At 37.2% G+C, this 25230-nt stretch overlaps 1 protein-coding gene across 4 annotated transcripts in view; it reads right to left on the bottom strand.

Moving 5' to 3' along the window:
* The window catches only part of LOC149063571 (uncharacterized), a 202758-nt gene that overhangs the window by 119746 nt on the left and 57782 nt on the right, over positions 1-25230 (bottom strand). Inside the window, exon 1 of one of the 4 annotated variants that reach the window (XM_089255888.1) lies at positions 8751-8992. The exons of 2 other annotated variants lie outside the window; for them this stretch is intronic. In XM_089255888.1, the coding sequence (XP_089112014.1) occupies positions 8751-8904 (154 nt within the window). In that variant the 5' untranslated portion in view covers positions 8905-8992. Of the gene's footprint in view, positions 1-8750; positions 9208-25230 lie in introns of those variants that run through there. One more of the 4 variants, XM_089255887.1, reaches the window with a different exon arrangement.

Below are 25230 nucleotides of genomic sequence, written 5' to 3' on the forward strand. Positions count from 1 at the left end.
CTCACTGCTAGACATTTCAGGGTAAATGTTTTAGGTTACTTTTTCTCGCTACTTGCAACCGTGATGGAAGGTAACCCGGGTAAACATTTACGGGTTATGCGTCTTAGGCCAGTGCCCTAAAGCAAAATCTGCCTACGACGTACGTTCCAGAACAATCTTGGAAATATTGTTAGGGGAAAAAAAGGAAAAAGAACCATATGAGTGACCAAGTGAATACGTGAGTGATCGTATGAGTGACAAATTGAAGGGGTGATCAGATGAGTAGGTGCGTGACCGTATGAGTGAGTGATAGTATGTGACCATATGAGAGACCGAGTGAGAGCGGCCACTCCCTTGGTCACTTATACGGTCACTCACTCGGCCAATCATACGGTCACTCACTCATTTGATCATTCATATCGTCATTCACTCAACCATAGTCACTCACACTTACTCATATGGTAACTCACTCATTCATACAGTCACTCGCATACTCACTTGGTCATTCATACGATAACTCACCTACTCATTTGGCTATTGATATGGTTAGTCACACACTCACTTGATCACTCATATGGCCATTACTCACAACTTTAGTCCCTCCCACTCACTTACTCATACGGTCAGGCACTCAGTCACTCATACAGTCACTCACCCACTCATATGGCCCCTCATACGCCACTCACTCATGTGGTCACTCGCCCGATCACTTGGTTATTCACACAGTCAGTCACGTACTTGGTTCACATCAGTCACGTACTTGGTTCACATCAGTCACATTCACTCTTTCACTCATACATTCACGGCAGGCGAAATATCAGGGACAGAATTTCCGAGGGCGAAATGCGTCGGGGACGAAAGGTACCAGGGGCAAAAATGTCGGAGGGAAAATTTCCGGATCCCACTTTTTAACAACAAAAACATTTTCAGTCATCTGAACACTGTTTACAGAACAATGCAAAACATTCTGTTTTGGGGAGGGCAGTACTGCTCAAAGTGTGCATCGCTGCTCCAAGGGACGACATCAATCTTTGTCAAGGGCGACCAGCTGTTAAAATTGATAATTGACTATCCAGTTGAAGTTTTGTTCCTTTTTTTAGACTATTCTGGGGAGCCCCTGATCAATTCATGGCAGGGAAGCCACTGGGTGGCAAAAGTTCCAAGACCACTGCCTGAGGCGAATCGAAAAATCTGGCTAACACATCAGGAATAGTATGACCATTTCGCAATGCTCCCGGTAAATTGCCAAAATTATCAAGCTATTTCTATAATCAGCCTAATATATTTCTAAGTTCGATGTGATAAAGTATCTTTGAGCCAGGGCTAGACAAATCCCAGGCGTCAGGTTGCCCCATGGCGACTAAATAATCGGCATTGGCGCTTTGAGGCTGAGAACAGCACAAAATGCTTGGAATTTATAGCAATACGTCTGCGAACATGAAAGATGGTCACTATGCCCTTAAAAAGTCAAAAGAGGCATTATTTTGGACCTTTTCCATTTCGGGTAAAAAATTTTCTCTGGCGCCTAGATTTTTTTTTTTTTTTCTTTTTTGCGATTTATCCAGCCCTAACAACGAGAAAATTTACTACTGTGAGCGCAAACAGCCTCATTTCATCCAGGTTTATTGAGATACGCCGAATTTTCAATTGTCCTACATCAGGGGCTTTCAACGCCTTACCCGCGAAACAACATGTGGCGTTCATCTGAGATCATAGTTACTACATTAAAATGAAATAAAAAATATTCAGTGCTGGCCACAGGACATCGAGGGGTACCGGAAATTTCGCCCCAGACATTTTGCCTGCCCTGAATGTATTCGTGACCGAGTGAGTGACTGCATGAGTGAGCGACCGTATGAGTGACTAAGAGTGATTGACCGTATTAGTGATCAAGTTAGCGACTGTATGAGTGACCAAGTGCGGATGAGTGATCAAATGCATGGCCGGATGTGTGACCGAGCGACCGTATGAGTGGGCAACACTCACTTGATATTTCATACGGTGGCATACTGTCACTCACTCACTCATACGGTCACCACCCATTCAATTGTTCGCTCATAGTCAATCACGCATTTACTTGGTCACTCATATTGTGACTCGGCCACTCACTTGGTCACTCCCACGGTTAGGGCAGGCGAAATGTCAGTTACCAGAGATCCTGAGGCCCCATTGATTTCACGTATTACAACCATATTGTTTATGGATCTTTTTTCAGTCACTGTTAATACACATCAACCGCTATACACATTAGGGTTTTCATTGGATAAAAACATTTGAAATTAATGGAAAATATGTAACTAAGTGTTAAAATTGGTGAAAAAACCATTTGAGTGAAAGTGTTGTGTATTCACAAGTTGTCTTCAATACACACATTTAATTATTTTATTTTTTGTTCTCTGTTGAGCCGATAGAGGGCGCTAACTTCTCTAATGAAAAGTAAGAATCTTGGGTATTGTGATCATTGTAATCAAATGTAATTTTCATTTCATTTTTTGCTATCTGATTTATTCGAAAAGCTGTATTAATATTGATCCTCCATCAGTTTTCAATACACAAACTATACTAACGTTGTAAAATGGCAATTGAATTGTTCCCGTTATCGGATACTGTGCGCTGGAATCGTTGATACCCGACTAAGCTGGGCTGAATGTGTACTACATACTACCCTGCATCTATAATTCAAAGATGGATTGGTAACCATATCTGTGTTGAAACAGTCTTCCACAAGTACCATAAGAGAAGAGATATTAAAAAAGTCACTATTTTATAGTATTATTTCTACAATATAAAAATAAAACACGCATTTCTCGTTAACTGGTTTCGGTTTGAAGTTCGACATTAAAAGCGAAGAGAAAAAAAAAAAAGACTACAGCAATCTCAAACGTACAGTAAATCTCTATACAACACTGTGAAGACAGCTATAAAAATAGCATTGCTGGTTAAAGACTTTGATCTCTGTTATAAATGTCCTCAACTTTGTCGACGGTATGACTAGAAGAGACATTCTAAGAAGCTCAATTAAAACTGTTCGTGAAGATGTAACGATTTTTTTTCCCTGTAACGTTCTTTGAAGAAAAGTCTTGTAGCAATTAGTTTCTGCACCAGACACATACAGGCATTACATTAGAGTCATCTAAAGACAGTTTTAAGTCGTTAATAATTCGACTTTCTAGGACAAAACTTTCTCTTGGGGGTTTTTTTTTTTTTTTTCGTTTTTGCGTAAATGTAATTTTCAAACACCACCTACAACTCTGTAAACTCAAAGCACCGTTCATCGTTGGTGACTAACAACACCATAGGGATATAAAATTATATAATTCAAAGACTGAAGCGAATTTCATAGAAAAAAAAAATAGGGTGGAGGGGCTGTGTCATATCGACACGGCCACAAATGGGAATACAACACGAGATTTTTACATTTTGTAATACAACAACATGCTGTGTCTGCTAAGTGGAACTGAAGAGGACTTCATGTAAATGGAAATAAAATTTATCTCTATACGATTCGCGAAACATTTCGGCCAATTCATAAAGACGCAATATAATTTCAGATTTACTTCAAATATTAACCGTCTCTATATTGAACAGTCAGCACGTCTCCGAATTATTTCTCCTGTTTACTTATTTTTGCCAGTCCGCAAATCCAATTTATTTATTTTTTGTGAATCCTCAAGTTACGAACATCCAATTTATTTATTTTTTGTGAATCCTCAAGTTACGAACATCCAATTTATTTATTTTTTGTGAATCCTCAAGTTACGAACATCCAATTTATTTATTTTTTGTGAATCCTCAAGTTACGAACATCCAATTTATTTATTTTTTGTGAATCCTCAAGTTACGAACATCCAATTTATTTATTTCTTGTGAATCCTCAAGTTACGCAGATCCAATTTATTTATTTTTTGTGAATCCTCAAGTTACGCAAATCCAATTTATTTATTTTTTGTGAATCCTCAAGTTACGCAAATCCAATTTATTTATTTTTTGTGGATCCGCATTTACGTAATTTTTTCTGGTACGCAAATTATTTCCCTCATTTATTCATTTTTGATTAGTCTGCAAATTCTTTCTTTTATTGATGGTAATTTTGCACGTCGTCAAATTTTTTTCTACTATCTATTCTTTTTTTGCCGGTAAAAAAAAATATTTCTCATATTTACGGTACTTTTTGCCGATCCTCTCGGATTATTTCTCCCATTCGTTTATTTTTAATTTCCGGTCAGCATCTAATTTCTCCTATTCATAGTATTGTTACCGGTTCACAAATTAGTTCTTTTATTTGTTTTTTGACAGTCCGCAAATTATTTTTCCTATTTATGGTATTTTTGCCGGTCCAGAAATTAGTTCTTATATTTATTTTTGACAGTCCGAAAATTATTTTTCATTTCATTATTTTTGGCCGGACCGCACATTATATCTCCTATTTCACACACACACACACACAATTATATTTCCCCTCATCTCTTTATTACTTGCCGGTCCGCAAAAATTGTTTAAACTACTTCCACTGGTCCGCCGCTGTGAAAAAGTTTGAAGAAGACTGATTTAAAAGACGTAATCAAACGCCAAAAATAGTAATAATAAGGACTGAATTGGATCTGGGTATTACATTGTCCAGTTTTCAGTGTCGTATCCGAAAAACGATATAGAATTTGATTGAACGTCATTATTATCATTCAATATCGATCGGCGCGGTTCCCTTTACAGGTTTTACCGCCTGTAGCAAATACCAGATAATAAATAAAATAAAATAAAAGAACCCGAAAGCCCATAGTCGATAAACAAAAAGTAGGAATCCTTTCAGTGACCGACTGACTATAACCGACTATATTACTCATGATGGATGGAATCGATATATATTTTTCGGCATCTTTCTCAAAAGAAACTGCCTCAACATAGAAATGAATACCGAAAAGTATGGGACTATATCATCGACCTTTATAGTCCTTCTATATTGCCGATATTAATGATGGAGGAAAAAGAAGAACGCTTAAAAAAATTTGCTTTTCTTTATTTTATGCGACAAATTTTGACTGATGGACGATTATAAATAAGGTGAATGTATGAATTTCCCTGGAAATTTCCAACGTTGGTCGGAAGAATTCAAAACAAGTGTCGAAGAAAAGAGAAATAAAATCAGAGATGGCGCAGAACAAAATCCATATCAATCCTAAAGGAAACATTTCTTCTTTCAAGATATTCAGAGATTGTGTGACTCAGAAGTAAATCCATCAATCACGAACATTTGACATGCGAAAAACATATTCGGCGAGCTTTTGAACTTGAACATATTGTACGTACGACCGCGATACGAACGGAAAATTGATAAGAAAAAGAAAAAATCGATCGCATATGGTATTTTCAACACGTTGTCGTACATAGATGGCGTTGTCTATATACATACATATTCCCATGAATTTAAATTGAAAGAGAACAACAAATATATATGGATTTGAATAATTGGATTTTTGAATATTGAAAACTGACAAATGTCCAATTTTCGGATTTACATATAACCTTTTGTACTCCGTCAAATTCGTATCTCATTTCACACACAATTATTTTCAATAAAATAAATTTATATTGAAAAATTGTAATGAAATTTTTCCATGTGTATTTCAATAGAACTTATTTGAACGTATGACTCATGGTAGATTATACATGCAGTATATATCATTAGATTCAAATTTTTTTCCCCTATATACTTTTTCGTCTTTTTTGATTTCTTGATTGAAAAGATAGTCGTAAGTGGAGGGAAAGAGGGACGAAACCCTAAATTGGTTTTACTTACGCAACTGGATAGACTAGAGGAAATAAATACCCAGGGCTGCCTGGTGTATATGCTAGGAGCATTTTTGGGAAATTTACTGTTTGAGAACCATAGTCATCAACAATCTTGAAAAGACCACGCGCCAGGTCACCAAAGCGACTAAAAAATTGGCATTGACACCTAAAAGTTTCCATGTCTGATCTCACTGAGGTAAGTCGGGTCTGGTACAACACAACATTTTAGAATTTTGGCGACACCTACTGCTTCACCACAAGCCAACTCTGGCCATATCGCAATTTACTGCCATTAATGAGATGGGTTGAAAATGAAGGCGCTAACTATCTATCGGTGGTCGCCTAAAATTCGTTAGGGAAAATATCTTATCTATATCCTTCCTCGGGTTTGAAGATGGGATAGTGACGGTAATCTTCACGGTGGATAACGGTGATAGACGAGCATCTTACTACCACACTACTCGGGCACAAAGCTTGGCTAATCTAATCCTTGGCGACTCCTACTAGCATGGAAAAGGGTCTCAAGGGGGGAGGGGAGGGTGCAGGGCCGTCATTTCATTCAACTTTTTCCGGGGGGGAGGGCAAAGCACATGTACTCAATGTATGTATATATATATATACCATTTTTAGTGTATTTTCAAAACCGTTGCCCACCCCTGCCCCCCCCCCACTAAATGACGGACCTGAGGGGGGGGGGTGAAACAAAAAAATATATATTTTCCCTTAGAAAAAAAATGATTGGCTCCTATCTTTCTTTCTATTCGTCAAGCCCTAGTCACCAAACCAAGTAAACAATGTCAAAAAGTCATTGTTGAATCCAAGAGACCATTGTCCGAGAGTTTCTTTTCGATTTCAGAATTTCCGGAACATCTAAAATTATTTTTACAAATGCAAAGATACATTCAGGCGTAGTATGAATAAGGCAAGCAAATTTCAACAATGTTTGCAGACCAGGACTTCCCAAATCTCAGATAACAGATCACCATGGATACTAAAAAATTGGTACTGGCGCAAAAAATTTTCAATGTCTGATTAATAAATTGTAGTCCGAGGACAACACAAAAATTTCTCTGATTTTTTTTCTGACCAACTGAAACTTAGAGCAAAACCATCCTTGACTTTCCCTGCCCAAAACTCAAACATTTCCCTGACTTTCCTTGACCAAAATTCAAAAACTTCTCCGACTTTTCTCTGAACAAAACTCAAAAATTTCCCTCAACAAAACTCCTGAAGAAAGAAGTACAACTGAGAGAGAGAAAGTCTTGACTTCCAAATGTTCTTCGAGCTTGAACAAAATCTTCCCAAACTTTTGACAACTGTTGAAAATTTTGAAAATTGACAAATGGGCGTTTTCTTACTATTAGACTTTAGAAAATCAAATTAAGTTTCATTTCTCTTACATAAAACTTAAAATTGGAACTAATTACATATGAATTATTGGGACTCACACATACCTACCCCATCTCATAAAGTTTTCAGGGCGGAGAGAGCAATGTAATCCCCAATGTTCCGGCGTCTGTGCACACTCAGCATAGTTTTTGAACTACAGTCGAATCCCGTTAAGATAAACTCCAAGAGACCGGAGAAATGACTTCGTTATAAAGAAATTTCGTTACAAATAATTCCAGGTTTTTGCATTGTTCCTATGTAAACTTAAACAGAGGATTTGAAAAATGTTCGTTAAAACGAAATTTTCGCTGTAACGGTATTCGTTAAAACGGGATTCGGCTGTATTTTCTTGCAGGACGCGTTCGAATATTCAGTGCTTTTTTTTCACTGTTCTTATCGGAAAAGTATGTAAAAAGTCTCTATATGACTATGTAAAAAAAGTCATCTCTATATTTATGACATATAAATGATCCGTATTCAAATGTTACTATGGTTTCTGGATTTAAACCGTCACGAAATAACAGAGCAGGAGGAAAAGTCGAATTGTTTCTCAAAATAAGAAGCCGAAATCAACAGAAACAAGAGCCCCCATCAGAAAAAAACTCCAAGAAACATGACCACCCTCCCTTTCTCCGTTAATGAGACAGCCCTCATCAAGGCTACTGAAGTAATAACAAGATTTCACTCCCATAATGTTTGTTTTGTATAAATCAATATAAGCCCATTTTTTTTTATATAAATTAAATTCAAAATCGAAATCTATTGAAAAATTTTAATCGTTCCTTAAAATTAAAAAAAAAATTAGAAAAAATCGATTTTTTTTTTTTGGATGAAATAAAATTGGGAAAAAAAAGATGCCCGAGATCAATTATATATACGTGATGCTGATTTGCATATTACCGACATTCAAACACCGTGGTTCCAACGGGGCCTTAAAAAAAACCTGCGGCATGAGGTCTTAAAAATTAACCAAGTAAGTAAAATTGGGAATTTTTTTACAAAAAAAAGGGACGCCCAACAAAAATTTTCAAAAATGAAGCCACGGAAAACGGCAGCCATTTTTAATTCTTTTGCCTCCTTTTAGCGCGTCTTCCCCACCTTACTACCGCCCCCCACGCACACACGGTCAACCCTTTCGGCCCTAGCAATCCTTTAGACACTAACGGTGCGCCGGGGAGAGGAGGAGGAGGAGAACGGGGGGGAGCTGGCGAAGACGAGGGCTGGGTGGGAGCACGGCGACGGCGGGAGCGAGACAGAAACACAAGGGGGAGCAAGAAACATTCTCTCACACGCACAGACTGAAGGGGGAAGCTTTTACATACACTTGCCGCGCCATCGACGGTACGGCACGGCCAACGTCGACATCGTCACCACGACGGCCGTAAAAACACGCTTTTCCCCCAAAAACAAACACAGAAAACACCTTAAAAAAACTCTTTTGAACACTTGAGAGAGAGAGAGAGAGAAAAAACTACATGGGAAGGAGGAAAAAAATTCTCTAGGAACCAAATATTTCCAAGAAAGTAACCACAACAACAAAGTTTTCAAGAAAGTAAATAAATAACACTCGACCAGAGCGGGTTACTAGTACTCACCATGATGCTGGTAAGGCTGAAAAGTCTGGTGCTGAAACTGGGGCGGACACGGAAAACGAGTATGATGGTTGTACTTTGGCTGCTCGAGGAATGTCTTGAGTTTCTGCAAGGATATCACGGAGATGGAACACCCTAGTCCCGTACGCGGCTGCATGTTTTTGGTTTTTGGCTCGGCGTTCTTAAAAGCAGCAACGCAGCGCCGGAGCAACCCCCCCTTGAAATCGATGGTGGGGCGGGAGGGGGGAGAAGGGCGCACGCTATATCCAGAGAGAGAGAGAAAGAAGGGGGGGAGAACGGACAGAGAGAGAGAGAAGAGAAAGAGAGGAGATTCTTTTACGAAGGGAAAAGAGAAAGAGGAGGAAGGAGAAGGGACAGGGTGCGCGCGGAGTAACGCGAGTACAGCTCCCTCTCTTTTCTTGTGCCCCTTCTCCCCGACCTCCCGCCACTTCTCTCTCGCTACTTTCTCTCTTTTCCAAAAAGGGGAGGAAAGAGAGAGAAGTATGGACGGAGGGATCGGGGAACGTGGAGCGGTCCGCGCATCCACGCGGTTGTCGGCACTGTATGTATCTACTACTGCTGTTCTCCCCCCCCCCCGACGCCCCACCCTTTTCTCTTCTTAGTGTTAATTACTTTTGCCGGAGCACACCAATTTCCGCGCAGCGTCAAAGGGTTAACTCGCACCGTGTGTGTATGTGTGTGTGTGACGTAATAACGACCCAATACGTGCATGCATTGCCTTCGACCCGCCGGCAGCCATTTTTCTTTCCTTTTTTTTTTTCTTCTCCACCACCACCACATTCTGTTCAGTTTTTTCATCATTCTGTTCTATCTTCTACGCGATTTTTTTTCCCTTACCTACCAAAAAAAAAATTTTTTTTCAACCGTTTTTTTTTTTCAGTGTTGTTTTATTTTTTTTCTTCTTCAGAAACTTTCATTTTTTTTTTACAAACCGTTAGAAACTTAATTTTTTTTTTCTGTTTCGCGGCATTCAAAAGAATACAGGGAGGGGGGGGGGGGGGAAGAAACGCTAATGCCCTCTCTGTTACAGAAACGCATCCAATTTTTTATCGCATTTTTTTTCTCTACTAACTGCAAGAAACTTTTTTTTTTCCGTGGACACTTAGTTTCCTGTGTCCTGTTTTTTTTTCACTCCCACATCAGAAAAAAAAGAACTAATTTTTCATTTAAAAAAACAATTTTTTTCTTCTTTTTTTCCCCCCTGTACGCTTTAACCCTTTGGAATCATCAACAACATTGTTTCCTTCGTAACGAAGAGCAAAATAAACACAACAATAATTCCACAGCACTTTTTTTTTTCTTTTTCCGTTTCACAGCAATACACAGAGAACAAAACCCCACGAATTGTTTTGGAACAATGTAGAACGAGAAATAAAAAATTATCTGGATATAATTAATAATAAATCTCCATCAAAATAAGAACGAAACTGTATTATTTAGCTCGACACGAGTAAAGGTTTCGTGAACCTATTGTTATTGGATCATTGTTAGGAGATACCATTCACTGATGTTCAAAAAAAAACACAATTGCTACTACCTTTAACGTTGAATAACCATTGTTGTTACGCAACTTTTTTTTACCTGTGTGTGTGTCTTTTACATTCGTAACTTAAGAATATGGAAAAGATACTCTTCATAGAAAAAAAATTATGGCTCCACTAGAGCCGGACCTACGGGGGGGTAGGGCAGGGAGGCAACCGCCCCAGTTGGAAAATTTTAGGTAGGAACGAACAAAAACGTTACAAAATTATTGAATTTTGAAGTGGTGGAGGCGGCCAAATCATGTTTGCCCTGGGTAGCCAAAAAACACAAAAATTCTAGTTACGGCCCTAGCCTATACATTGGAACCTCTCAATAAGCAATAAGGGACACCCATGGAATTGGACTTTCTGTATCTTAAATAAAGGTTTCCTTTATTCATAGGTAAATTAGTTCACATTCAATAGGACACGGATCAAGAAAGGCATCTGTCCCTTAAATATGGGTATCCCTTATTTGGTCTTATTTGGAGTATCGATGAAACGGAGGTTTGACTGCATATAATTTTTTTTTCATCAAATTGCTTAAGAAATAGACCCATTTGCCTCTTTTAAGTAATACAAGCAGCGTTAAGAAATCATTTTTGTGCAAGTAATTTTAATAATCTTTGAGTAGTTTATCAACAATAAATAAGACATCTGATAAACTATAATAATGCAAACAAAAAATATTGCCAAGCAACCACTGTTGTGGAAAAGTAGGCATATTCTGTCAGCACAATCATCAAGTAACTACTATTGTAGAAGTAGTCAACTAACCACTGTTATGAAAGTGCGCCTATTCTGCCAACACAATCGTCCACCACCAAACCAGAACATGGCTCCCACTCTGTCCCAAAGAGGGATACAAGCGGTTAACGAAACACAATCGTCCAGAAACTACTGTTGTGGAAAGCAGGCATATTTCGCCAACACTATTGTCAAGTAACCTCGGTTGTGAAAAGCAGGCATATTTTGCCAACGCTATCGTCAAGTAACCTCTGTTGTGGAAAGGTATGGATATTCCGTAAATGCAATCGTCGAGTAACCATTGTTGTCAAATATGCATATTCTATTAATATATTGACGACAAAGCATAATACCACGAATAAGCATGTTCTGGAAATTTACTGTAGAGACAAAAAAATACTGCGAAATCTGGTAATTTGAAAAATGTGTTGAGAAACCATTGTCGAGGAAGTATGCAATACCTTGCACATAAACAGCTGAAAAGCAATTATTTTATCAAAAAAATATATATTATTGCAACAGCACAGAGTTGGAAGGTCATTGTTGGTCAAACAATGATTAAAACAGACAAACAGCTGTTGTGGAAGAACGCATATTCTGCAAACACAGTCATCGAGTAACTACTGTTGTAAAAGTGGGCACGGTCGTCGACTAAACCACTGTTGTGGAAAAGGGCATATTTTGCCTAAACAATCTTCGAGTAACCACTGTTGTGGAAAAGGGCATATTTTGCCTAAACAATCTTCGAGTAACCACTGTTGTGGAAATAAGCATATTGTGCCACTATATTGATGAGAAACTATTTTTGTATGAAAAAGCGTATTCTGCAAATACATTGTCGAAAATACCACTACCGGGAAAGCTAGTAATTTGACAACACTCCTTGAAAAAACCATTTTCATAAGTATGTAAATCCCACTTCGTCCAAAAACATTTGACAAGCCGTAATTGTTATCCAAAAAATATTCATTGCAACAGCACAGAGGTAGAAGGTCATTGTTGGTCAAACAATGGCATTTAAAGCAAAAAAAGAAGGGCAACAGTCAAATCTTTACATACAAAACAAAAAGTTCAAAAATATAACAATTGTTGGAGGGGGAAAAAAAGGGACATCTCAATAAATTATATCTTCATTAATGAACACATTTGATTATAAAATCGTTTACTTAATTTTTTTTCGCAAAATTAATCACTTCTAATATATAATTACTTATTTTCCTTTTTAAAAAAAACTGTACGAAATAATTTTATGGTCAAATATTTAGAAAAATTATATCACTCTGAGAGCTCTTAATTTAATTAATTATTAAATAAATTCCAAATGTAAATATTCGATTAGAAAATCGCTATTGGATATTAATTCTAGGGAAAAAAACTGGAATTCAGACTCATTCTTTTTTTTAATGTAAAAGACACGTGACATTGGATGAATGAAATCTTTAAAAATCGTTTCAAATATTTATTATTTCTCTGAAATTTTTCCATAAGGAGAGAAAATTTTTAGCAATGATGAATAAACATACTTTTGCTCTCACACAACAAGAGAATCACGTTACACTCTTTCTCTCTCTCTCTAAACATATTTTTTTCTCCTTCCATCATTAAGGGTGCATGTGATTGCAATCAATGTTTTGAATTTCATTTTCGGTTTTTATTATGATTTCTCATTACCGAATAAATATCAAGCAAAAAGAGGGGTCATTCATGTCACCTGAACTTTCACGTACAAAATAATAGGGGGTCATTCAAGTATTACATCGGTAAAATTTTGGCCACTTTTGACCCGGTAAAGATCCTCCTTTTTTGTGGCCGAATAATTGTCACCGTACCTTCCTTGGCGATTCTTCCAGTGACTATAGTGACCCCCCCCCCACCCCCGTCAGTAAAAGTAAGCAAATCACTGACCCTCCTCCTTTGTCAGCAAAATTAAGTAAGCTGGCGAAATCCTCTTAGACTGGTGTTGTACTAGGAGACTTCACTGACTAAGCGGGGGCATGGGGGGCGGGGGGGGGGGGGTCTTACCCACAAAACATTAAATTTAAATATTTTTGTAAAAAAAAAATAGATATTGTCGAAGAAAAAATAAATACTATTATATATAGTTTTTCAGGGCTTCAAAATACTAAAAAAAAATTAGGCGCCAGCAGAATTTCATTGACACCAAGAAATTTTTTTTCCCTACAAAATCGATCAAAATAGTATGTTTTTTGACTTGTCCGGGACTTAAAGGCCCCTTTATATGCTAGCAGACACGCTGACATAATTTCCGATATTCTTTTGCTGTTATTCGACTTCAGATAAGTTATTAAACACAGATAATATTAGGCACCAATTCCAAATTTTGAGTCGCATGGCGACCTGGCGCCTAGAATTTGCCCAATCCTGTAATTTTTGTTCAAATTTCTGTTAATTCAAAATGCTTTATGAAAACTAGGTAAAATTTTAACCCAGCCTCCCTCCCCCGGCAAATTTTCGATCCACCAATGTGGCCCCCAAAGGAAAACTTGAAAACAACCCCCTCCTCCCCCCCCCTAAAATTTTCCGTCTTCTCAAGATTGCCACCAACGACGTGTAGCCTTCATTGTCCCCGTCTAGCCCAATCTCGCTATAACGATATTTATAAAACTTAACAGCATCTTGGGGGGGACCCTCCCAGTGATGTTCTGGGAGGCCCCCCTCTACCTGATTGCAAATACCAGAAGAATTAGACCTTTTAATTTACATATACACTAAATAGAAATCATAGATAATTGCCTAATTTTTACAATTTCATACCCTATTGCTTATGTCATCATCATTCGAACCCCTTCCTCCACGGGTGCTGACGTAATACTTGAACGGTCCCATATTCCAGCCAAATGAAAATGAATTAAAATCGTCAATAATGAACTCGATACCGACATGATCCATAACAATCATTTACAACGATACAATAATCAATTTCCCGGCTTATTCACAAAATGACTAACCAAGTCAATGGAATTGTTAAAGCAAATCCAGACACACACATTAGCTACCAATAACGGCTATTAAACATTTGAGAGAGAGGGGGGGGGGGGAGGGAGAGCTCAACAGCACGGAGAGGAAACCAGACTACCAACACTAGTGCCCTTGACACCTAATTCTCTCCTCCAAACCTAAACGACGGTCGAAATTATCTCAAACAACCCGAGAGAATGTTTAAAATCAAATAAATAACGCATTCATTCATATATATATACGGGACGCGAACAAGTCTAAAACGCGTCTATGTTGGATCGATAAATCAGCTCGCATTGGAGAAAATCGCACCTAAAACCCAATTTCATATAACCGCTTGTTTTGGCGCCCTTCAGACACAGACACACACACACACGCTACGGAATATAAATATTCTCACCCAAAATATGATAGTATTATAAGCCCTTTTCCTGGGAGAAAGAGCGACGACTGGAAACCGTAGTACTACCACTACTACTATACAAATTCTCCCCCACCCACTCCAATCCCATCGCGTTTTCTCCTAGATTGGCTCCAGATTATATTCCAGAGAAACTGTTCCCTAATACAAAAGACAGACGCTTTCAAACCCCAATCCCCCCCCCCTTTTCGAGAATCCTGGAAAATTTTTAACACGGAGCCGTCAAATGAAATTCTTGTTTGATTAAAATAAGGGGGGAGCTAAAACATATATATGCTTACGTATGCATTTCATGCATATATGTGGGAATACTATACCGTTTAATGAAGAAAGTCAGGCACTTAAGATCACCAGTCTTCTTCAAGAAAATCCTTAATTCCCCCTAATCACCATATGGAATCCTTATTAATTTAATTATTCTCGTTCGCTTGAAATTGTGACAATTGGATAAATATATCCATTCCGTATGAATAAATTCCTTGAATATATTCATTGATGAGTTACGAGGCGATTTTAAAACCATTTCAGAGCTACTTTCGGTTTTATGTTTACAGCGTATAACTGAATACGTTTTGAGAAATTCGAAAATTAGGTTACTTGAGGAAAAAGGTCTAGTAATATTTTCATCGAACTGAAGAACGAAACAGTAAGTGTCACCGACAGGAAAATCGAACGGAAAATGTAATTTATATTAACGATATAATTACATTTTATATCATCGAATTATTCATTGAAACAGAAACAATGCGCTTGTGGTTTTTAATTATTACATAGTCTCCTCATTTCATTCGAATTTTTCCCATCTACGTAATAAAAATAGCATTTCTAACCCATTTTTATGTTGCCATCATTCATCATATAGTCCCCTTTGGGTACATATTGTTGCAAAGGGCGTCGTTATAGCCCACAGTAAGATTTGGGAACAGCATTTAATATTATCAATCACACAGAGAAGTTTAAACATCCATTTTCATCCACAGCAAGGTATGAACATTCATTGTTACACACAACATTGTTTAAACAGTCATTATTGCAAACAGAGATTTAAACAACCATTTTTCCTTACCCACGGCCAAATTTCAACAACCATTCTATTATACCCACAGCTCTATTTGTGAACGGCAATTATTACCCACAGCAAAGTTTGAACATCCATTTTCATCCACAGCAAGGTGTGAATATTGACTACAAACAGCATTGTATAAACAGCCACCATTGCCCACAGCAAGATTTGAACAACCATTATCATCTACAGAAAGATTTGAACAGCCATTGTTATTAAACGCAGCAACAATTGAATAGCCATCGTAATTACCCACAGCAAGATTTGAACAACCAAACAACTACTGTGATCACCCACAGCAATATTTGAACAAAATTTTTATAACCTCCAGTAAGATTTGAATGACAATTGTTATTACCCACAGCAATAACCGAACAATCATTGCTATTGTCCACATTAAACAATAATTATTGTTATTGCCCCCAGCAAATTTTGAACATCTATTTTCATCCACAGCAAGGTGTGAATATTCATTGTCACAAACAGCACTGTTTAAACAGTCACTGTTGCCCACATCCCCAAAGCAGAATGTGCCGAAATCTGCGACGTACGTGGCAGAACAATCAATGCTACTGCAGAACAATCTGGAAGGTGAAGAAAGGTGAAGAAAACACCATTATGGGAATTTTTACAGCAGAGCATTTCCAATCAGCTGAGGGCTCGTTGCAGAACAATACAAAACACTGTTTTGAGCATAGGGCAAGATTTGAAGAACCATTATTACCGACAGAAAGATTTGAAGAACCATTATTACCGACAGAAAGATTTGAAGAACCATTATTACCTACAGAAAGATTTGAAGAACCGTTATTACAACCCACAGCAAGATTTTAGCAATCATTGCTATCAAGGCAGCAACAACCATTGTTTATAACATAGTAAGATTCGAGGGACCATTGTTATCACCCACAGCAAAATTTGAACGAAAATATTTTAGCCCACAGCAAGATTTGAACAATTTTTATTACCTACAGCAATAATTGAACAACCATTGTTATTGCCCACGGAAGGATTTTAACAGTAATTATTGCTATTACCCACAGCAAAGTTTGAGCATAAAGTGATTGTTGAGCATTCATCTCCAGCAAAGGTGTGAACATTCATTTTTATGAACAGCGTTGTTTTAACAGCTACTATTTTTCCACAGCAACCAAGGTTTGAACAACAATTGTTATTGCCCACAGCAAAATTTGAACAATCGTTGTTATTAACCACAGCAAAATTTGAACAATCGTTGTTATTAACCACAGCAAAATTCAAACAATCGTTGTTATTAACCACAGCAAAATTCAAACAATCGTTGTCATTAACCACAGCAAAAGATTTGAACTACTATCATATACTACTGTATATTACCCACAAGCAAAGTTTGAACATAAGTTTTTCCCAAACCAAGGTGAAAACATTCATTGTTACAAACACATTCATTTAAACAGCCATTATTGTTTCTCTCAGGAAGATCTGAACAACCATTGACATTACCCAACAACAAACACTGTTGGCCGTGACGTCATACAGCACCTCCGCGACCACGTCCACTTGGACAAGGCGGCAATTGAAACATCAAGGAAATTAAACATCCCTTACTATACAGTCCTGCCGTGCACCCCTGCTGAAAGTGAACGTTCTTTCTTCAGGTGATCTAGACCAGTGTTTCTTAACCTTTTTCAGCTCATGGCCCCCATGTAGCACATTTTTTTCTGGGGCCCCCTGTCCTATCCAGGGTCCCTCTATCCTCATCCAAGAGTGAGATACTTTCTTCTTTTTTTATTATATGAATGAAATTTTAATAAATCAGGTCAATCTCTCGAATATCCTGGCTAGACACGGATTCAAATGACGGATTATCATCTCTCACAGGAGTCAAATTATATGGTAAAAAAGGGTCTGTGTAAAATACGAGACGATCCAATGAACATGCATGATAAATTGACCCTCCCAACACATCAACCGTTGCTCTGGCGGCCATCCATACTTAGCTGGTACTAGATCTGGTACTATGATTTAAGTAACAGCTTACATATGAAAATCATTGTACCAGATACCATATAGTGCAGTCCTCCTCCCTCCATTATAGACATGAAGACCCGGGTCATACCCACATAGACCCAAGGGTTAAGATGCTTCTGGTTCTATGAACGGATCTGATGAATTCTGAAAGTATTAATATTTTTCAACCATGTTTCACTTTTAAAGCTTTTCTCTTCACAGCGCTCTATGACTCCCTTCACCACCTGTCATGGATCACCTTTCTTCTGATTTTCTCCCGTGGCTCCCCTAGAATATCCCAGGACCGCAAGGGGGGTCATATGGCCCCAGGTTGAGAACCACTGATCTAGACTTTGTCGCATCGCATGTGTCGAGTAGGAGAAACCAACATCCAGTATAAACAAATTTCTCTTCTTCGACCACAATTATAAACTTTCCCTCATCCAAATTCGAATACGTATTTCCATTTCCCTGACTTTTCCTAACTAAAACCCCTGAAGAAAAAAATCTCAACCTTTCAATTCAACATTTCTTTTTTTAAAATTTCAGTTTTTCTCCTCCACAGAATTTTCCCCTGACTTAGCCAAATATTCAGCATTTCCCCTGACTATTTTTCATCTCCCTGACCTTACCTGATTTTACCTGACTTCTTAGGTCACTGGAAACCCTCCAGTCCCAGAGCTAAGGAGCCTCCATTCAATTTGATAATTTTTGTCGCACCACGGTCATTTTCTGCACACGAGGGGCTGATTAGACCGGGACCTACAATTTATTGCCAATTCCGAACGGCAGGCTTGTTTTTATACTCATCGAGAGGTTGGTGTGCTAACCCCTCGATGGGGGACTCCCTGCGGTAGCAATTTTTTCCTGCGGTCATCATGTCGCCGTTATTGTTGTACCCCTGTGTCAGAAAAGTTTTCTGAGAGAGGACGAACCAGGTATCGAACTCGCGACACCTCTAAACATCCTTTGGTACTTTGGTTGGCGAGAACCTTCATTCAAACCCTGCTGATTTAAAACAATAATAATCATCGATAAAACCACATATATTCATAAGAACAACAACAGGGGAAAAAAAACCAAAGCTATCACGAAATCGAATAATTTTTCTTTTCAATTACTTGTAATAATAACCCACTCATCAGAGCATTTTTACTCCTACCCTCCCTTAAAAAAAATCATAAATGCTTCTCAAAATCTCGATATTAACATAGCCACGCGATGAGAAAGAGAGAAAGCGAGAAAAAACAATAATTAAACGTGTTAAACTTAAAAAAGAAGATGGGGAGGGAAAAAAAACGCTAATGTAAATCGTGTTCGAAACTGCAATGGCATTTACAATAACTTCGAAACATAGTTTCACAAAACAACAATCATAAATGCATACAACTCTTTAGAAAGAAAACATATTAATAACAAATATACAACCGGGGAAAAAAATACATATTCCTCTTTTTTTCCCCCGTAAGAAGGAAAACATAAGTACTTAATATTTATTTCTTCGGAGAAAAAAGAGAAGACAGGAGGAGAAGAAAAAAAGGTAAAAGAAATAAAAAAAGTAAATAAATATCGAAATATTTTTATGAAATAAAAACCGATTCGAAAAACTCGAAAGAGAGAGAAGAAATATTTCTTCTTCTATTTTTAAGTTTTCTTTTCGAAAATAACATCGTTACGTAAGAGACGAAATGATGCCGTAATTGCGTTTTTTTTTTTGTAATCTTTTTTTCCCCTTAAAAATCGAATGGAAAAAAAAATGTATTTTTTTCAAAGACTAAAAACAAAAAGATGATATGGAAATAATCACGAAAAGTTTGTTCTTTTTTCTGTCTTTCTTCTTTCATCTCATTCGTTTTGAACGTTTCTTTTTTTTAGTCTTTCAAACTAGTTCTCTTTTTCATTATAGGTTAGGGATCTTAAGACAAAATATATATATATATATATATATATATATATATATTCATATGGAGGTGATTGAGGTTTAATTGCACTGATAAACAGACACTTAAAAACGCGATGGGGAAAAAGAATTTTTTTTTCTTAATTGATGTAGAAAAGTAGAAATGTATTGTAATAAACCAAAAAAATATATATTTTTTACTAATTTCAATGCTCACTTCTCAATAACTAGTACAGATTTTCTCCTTCTCCTCTTCGCTCGTAATTAGTGAATAAAATTATGATCCAGGCTGTTACTAGGTTGTTGATGATAAGTGAATAATAAATTCTTTTTTCTCTCCCCCAAAAGATGGTATGGAAATATTTCTAGTTTAGATAAAGAAAAATATGAAGAGGATGGAGATATATATGCATAAATATGCAATAGATAATAATCAAGAGGCTGTTATTTGATTGTTCGACTTCACCATATGCGAAATGGGATCAGTATATGAAAAAGGAAACCCCGAAATTAAACTGATAAAAATGAAATGAAATTAAAATACTTTTTCGTGGTTACTTGGAACAGAGTTGGTTTTTTAATATGTTATTTTCTCACATCACATATCATTAGTCAAGATACAACCGGCAATTTCTGGTGTTACATTGATAGGTGGAAATCTACAGGGACTGATGGCGTTACACAGTAGTTGTTTGTCATTGCTGAAACTAACGGCGCTTATAGGCCTAACAATCTCAGTTCAGGGTTTCTAGCATACCTTGTTTCTAGTTACAATGATCTGCTTGATCATTTCCCTGACCAAAACCTAAAAATTTGTCTCACTTTCCCTGAACGAAACCTAAAAATGTATCTGACTTTCCCTGAACAAACTTAGAAATGTTCTTAATTTCCCCCTAAACAAAGGTCTCGAAGAAAAAAAATATAATTCAAAATCTTAATGTTATGTGAGCTTCACAGTTTTTTTCCGTCACACACATACTTTCCCGAACTTCTATCAAATATTTGCATATTTCCCAGACTTTTGCCAAATAATTCACATTTTTCTTGATTTTTCCTAACCATTTTTCATCCCCCTGATTTTTCAGGCTACTGGACCCAGCAGTTACTCTGGGACAGTGGTTCTCACAATCGGGGCCCAACACTTCCCAGGGGCTCCGCGACCACTTCGGTAAAAAAAATCAATAAATGCAGTAAGAATATAAAAAAAAGGCTTCAGGCCAAGGAAATCGATTCTAAAAAGGGTTCCGCGAGTCGGAAAAAGGTTAAGGACGACTGCTCAAGACCAACGTTTCTCAACCGCCGGGCTGTGGCCCAATAACGGGGGCCCCTAGCATCAGTCAACCCGTACCGTCAATGATTCATCTCGTTTAATTTTCGCCATTTATTACTTATTAGTCGTGTTTATGACCGGGCCTTCCACTAAGTTTAAAGAATTAAACTGGGCCGCGGGCTTCCAAATGTTGAACACCACTGCTCTAGACTGCTTTTACCTGCCAGGACCATTAACCGTAACGTGTCAAAACTTTTCTCTAACCTCGTACCCAAATCATACGTACACTCACAAAAATTACACAGAACTAACTGTACATTTCAGCTTTCCAGCCAACAGATAGCCCCTATGGGCTAAGGCCGGGATTACAACATAAAAGTTTGATAAAAGATCTTTTAAAATATTTGAAAAAACAACGAATAAGTCTATTGATTACGTTCGAATATATTAAATAAGGTTAACAATAATTAAGGTTGATTAAGGTTACGAATGTAACCTTTACCCTTAATATTGGTTACATTTCTCAAGATTTATAAAATAACTTTTCTAAAACGTTTACAGTGTAATGCCGGCATTAAACTAAAAAATAAAAAATAAAAGTTCGATGATTTGGTCTAGTCAGGCCAGGCCCTCACAACTGGAATTCGTGCGGCCCTGGGATGAGATCCTTAGTAGATCAAAATTCACTCTTCTATAATGTCTCAAATGGTGCTCTCTCTCTCTTTCCCTCTATTTCTCTCTCTCTCTCATGACTAATGAACTATGTTATGATGACTCTATCATAATATATAAATTATAGGCACACATAAATACATTTATCTCACATATCTGTCAAATATTTTTCTAAACGATCGTTCGAATTGCATTTTTACCCATTGAGACTTGTAGTAGCGCACATTTTTACCGCTATTGGCGATTTTTCAGCAATTTTGGTGATAGTTGGCAACTTTATTCGCCTTTGACAACTTTGGTTTTTGTTGTAATTGGCAAATTTCCTTACCTTTGATAATTTTGATTGTGATTAGGTTCACTTATGTATGGTTTTTTTTTACATTTTACAGGGTTGTGGAGTTTTTTTTGCGATATCCCGTACAGATTCAGATTTCCCATTTTTATGAAGGCAATATGGTCAACCTAAGTATTTCTCGTGTTGTGTGTAGCGATACTTTTCCATCTGTTCACCTTTCGCAGGCCGGAGGTTGTGCACGCCCTGATATAGGGCGTTTTGGAAATGCAATAATAAATAATAGAATTCGTATGAATAATTTATTTCATACAGAAATTATGGATTGTAAACAGACACAAAATCAACGTAAATCACCAGCAATATTTTTCCTAAAATATTCATGCGGGTGGAATTTCCAGTAGAGTCGAGGAATAAATGATATTGCGGCGCAACAGAAATTGGAAATCGAACTTTTAATTTGCAAGACATAGCAGGTTAATAATAATCAGACTATTCCGTGGATAAACAAACCTCCACTGAATTCAGTCGAAAAACATTTCAAATATTCAGACGAGACCGACAATGTTATTTTATTTAAATCGGGATGGAGACGATCATGAATAAATACATACAGAGGGACAAACGCAAAATACTTCAAGCACAAAAATATATACAGGGTGATTCAAAACTCAACGGACAAACTTTTAGGGGAGGTAGAAAACACAAAACAAAATTACATAGGAATGTGTGACGGGAAACCCCAACCTGATCAGCTGGAGGATAAGCGAAGTTGTAGAAATGACAAGCCAATGATGGGTGGGAAAACGCTTTTATTTTTAGCGATACTTTACACGAGGACAGTACGTGCACCCGTTAAGTTTCACGACAAGAGCTCGAAGTTCTTACTATCCATAGTTATGCACAATATATATGTTTGTCTAGCCAAAATTTGGGTCCGTTTTCCAGACCCTTCACAAAATTTTGGATCTGAAAACGGACGTTCACAAAATTCTGGATCTGAAAACGTACGTTCACAAAATTCTGGACATGAAAACGGACCCTTCATAAAATTCTGGATCTGAAAACGGACGTTCACAAAATTCTGGATCTGAAAACGGACCCTTTACAAAATTCTGGATATGAAAACGGACCCTTCACAAAATTCTGGATCTGAAAACGGACCCTTCACAAAATACAAATTAATGAAAACATAATTAGGCATTTCATTTCTTTTGTGATTAATTAACCAGCTAATTTTGTGAAAATTAATATAACCCTTTTCACAAAAAAATAAGGACAATTTTCACAAAAGCAGGACCCTACAAAAAATAGTCTGCGCAGACCCCTGTAGGCTATATATATATTTTTTTTTTGTGAAGCGGGTTCTCTAAATCAAGGTTCTGATATTCAAAAGTTACTACAAGTTTAAAATAAACGTTCCGCTTCTCTTTTCAATCTCACGCGTCTCTGTATTAATCACCATAGTACAGATAGATGATACCACCTTCACTGTACTGCCGTCATACGCCTAAAAGGCGTGTCTAAAAAAACTAAGCAAACTGAGAGAGATACGCTTTTTAGGCTTAGGGCGAACATGTGTTGTCCGAAAAGAATAAAAATTCATTCGAGCCGATCTTCCCGATAAAAGTCTCATCGCAGAGAGCAACAGGCCTACAATGGTAAAATTATCCAATCATTGCACTTCACTCATTTTAGGGGGGCGGCAGTTTTAGGTGAAAACAAAGAACACTACAAAATTAGCGAATTTTAAAGCTGTGGCGGCGGCAAAAATCCTATAGTTACGGCTCTGTACTAGTTCAATCGGTCACCAGTGTTGCCAACTTGGTTATTTTCTAACAAGATCTGGTCTTTTTTTTTCGTCCACTTAGTTGGAAATCGGCCCATATAATTGTTTTTCTTGTTGGTGTGTTAGTTCTCTCTGTTTTTGTAGTCTTTTTTTAAATTCCCTGTGTGCTAGTAACCTATTATCAAATGACGTGAAAATACGGGAATGTCGTGAGAAATACGGGACGTATGGTCATCAACATAATGGACAAAAATTAATTCTGGTTGTTCAAGCCCATTTTCTAGTTGTTTCTGATGACGAATCTAGTTAGAAAAATTTTTCACTATTGGCAACACTGTTGGTCACAGCTTAAGAAAATGCACTTATAAGTAAGCTATGAATTCTGAAAATTAATATTGAAAAAGAAATGAGAAAAAATTATTTACAACAAAAATTTATATCTTAATATAATACTGTATTCAATTTTCTTTTAAATATATTTTAGTTTCAAAAAAATACACCAGACATAAGATAATATCTCACGTTATTTCAGAAACGTGTTTCTTATGGCAATTATACGAGGAGGTTTTATATCCTTCAAAGTTGATTTTCGAGGCGAAAAAAACGGGACGGAAGGGAGACGCTGTGTTCGTTTCCATTGATTGCTAATCTATCATGGAACATAGTATTGGGATTGGAGATCTATAAGGGATGATATGGTTGATATAGATGATAGGATATAGTTGATCAGCTGTACGTTTAACAAAATTACTTCTGTGAGCTCGTATCAGGACGAAAAATAAAATAAGATGCCACTAAAAAAATAACAATATGTGTTTCGTTTTTTTTTCTTTTCTTCTTCTTCAACCAGTGTTATTATGAACGATATTACAGTTGAGATGATATTGAGTTGATGATGATTTGAGTTTAACGATATTACTTAATGTAACGAAGTTTTTTGTAACACTGGAATGAGTTTGTTTAAATTATATCATAGATTACTCGTGGTAATATTTCGTTTGAACATTTTGTTGGCGTCAATAATTTAATTGGGTAAAACAGAGTAAAATATTACGAACTGCCCCTGAAATTCCAATACTAGATCCCAGGGCTTGACAAATCTCAGGCGTCAAGCAGGGCTCCCAGCAAAAAACGTGCTTCATCATTTCCTAGACGAAAACTCAAAATTTTCTCGACTTTCCCTGACCAAAAAAACTCCTGAAGGAAGAAATATAATTCGAAATCTCAACACTCCGACTGCTTTTTCGAGTTTCAATTTCTTTTCCCCTTGTACAAAATTTTTTTTGCTGACATATATATATTGCCATTTTTCATTTCCTTGATTATTCTCGACTTTCCAGGTCACTGAGAGCCTTGTCAGGTCGCCATGGCGACTAAAAAAATTGACATTGGCCCTAAAATTTGCTAGGCGTGATTTCTAAATTTGAGTCTGGGAAACATTTTTCAGATAAATATTTGTCCAGACAAATAGTTTCGGAATATATGCCAGCTCATCTACCGACATGGAAAGGGGGATCACTCATTCCTGATGTCGTTAAAAAAAAAATTACGTACTTTTGGACTTTTTTTGGGAGGGGGAGAATGCTTGGCTCCTTGGCCTTAGGCTGGCGCTAAATTTATTTTTCCCGATTCGTCGAGGCTTGGTATAACCCTTTAACATCTCAAACATGAAATGGGCACCCCAGGCTATTTATTCACGGGCAGCTTTTTCCCGGTGAATTTACAGTTGTCACAATTTTATTTTAATTGACAAATAGATAGGAACCAGGGCACGCCAGGCCATTCATTCGGGCAAGTGTATTGATATTCCAGTGAATTTA

The sequence above is a fragment of the Pholcus phalangioides genome, unplaced genomic scaffold (assembly GCF_987345545.1).
Source record: "Pholcus phalangioides strain wild (caught in Gottingen) unplaced genomic scaffold, Ppha-v1.0 ptg000172l_1, whole genome shotgun sequence".
Classification (NCBI taxonomy): domain Eukaryota; kingdom Metazoa; phylum Arthropoda; class Arachnida; order Araneae; family Pholcidae; genus Pholcus; species Pholcus phalangioides.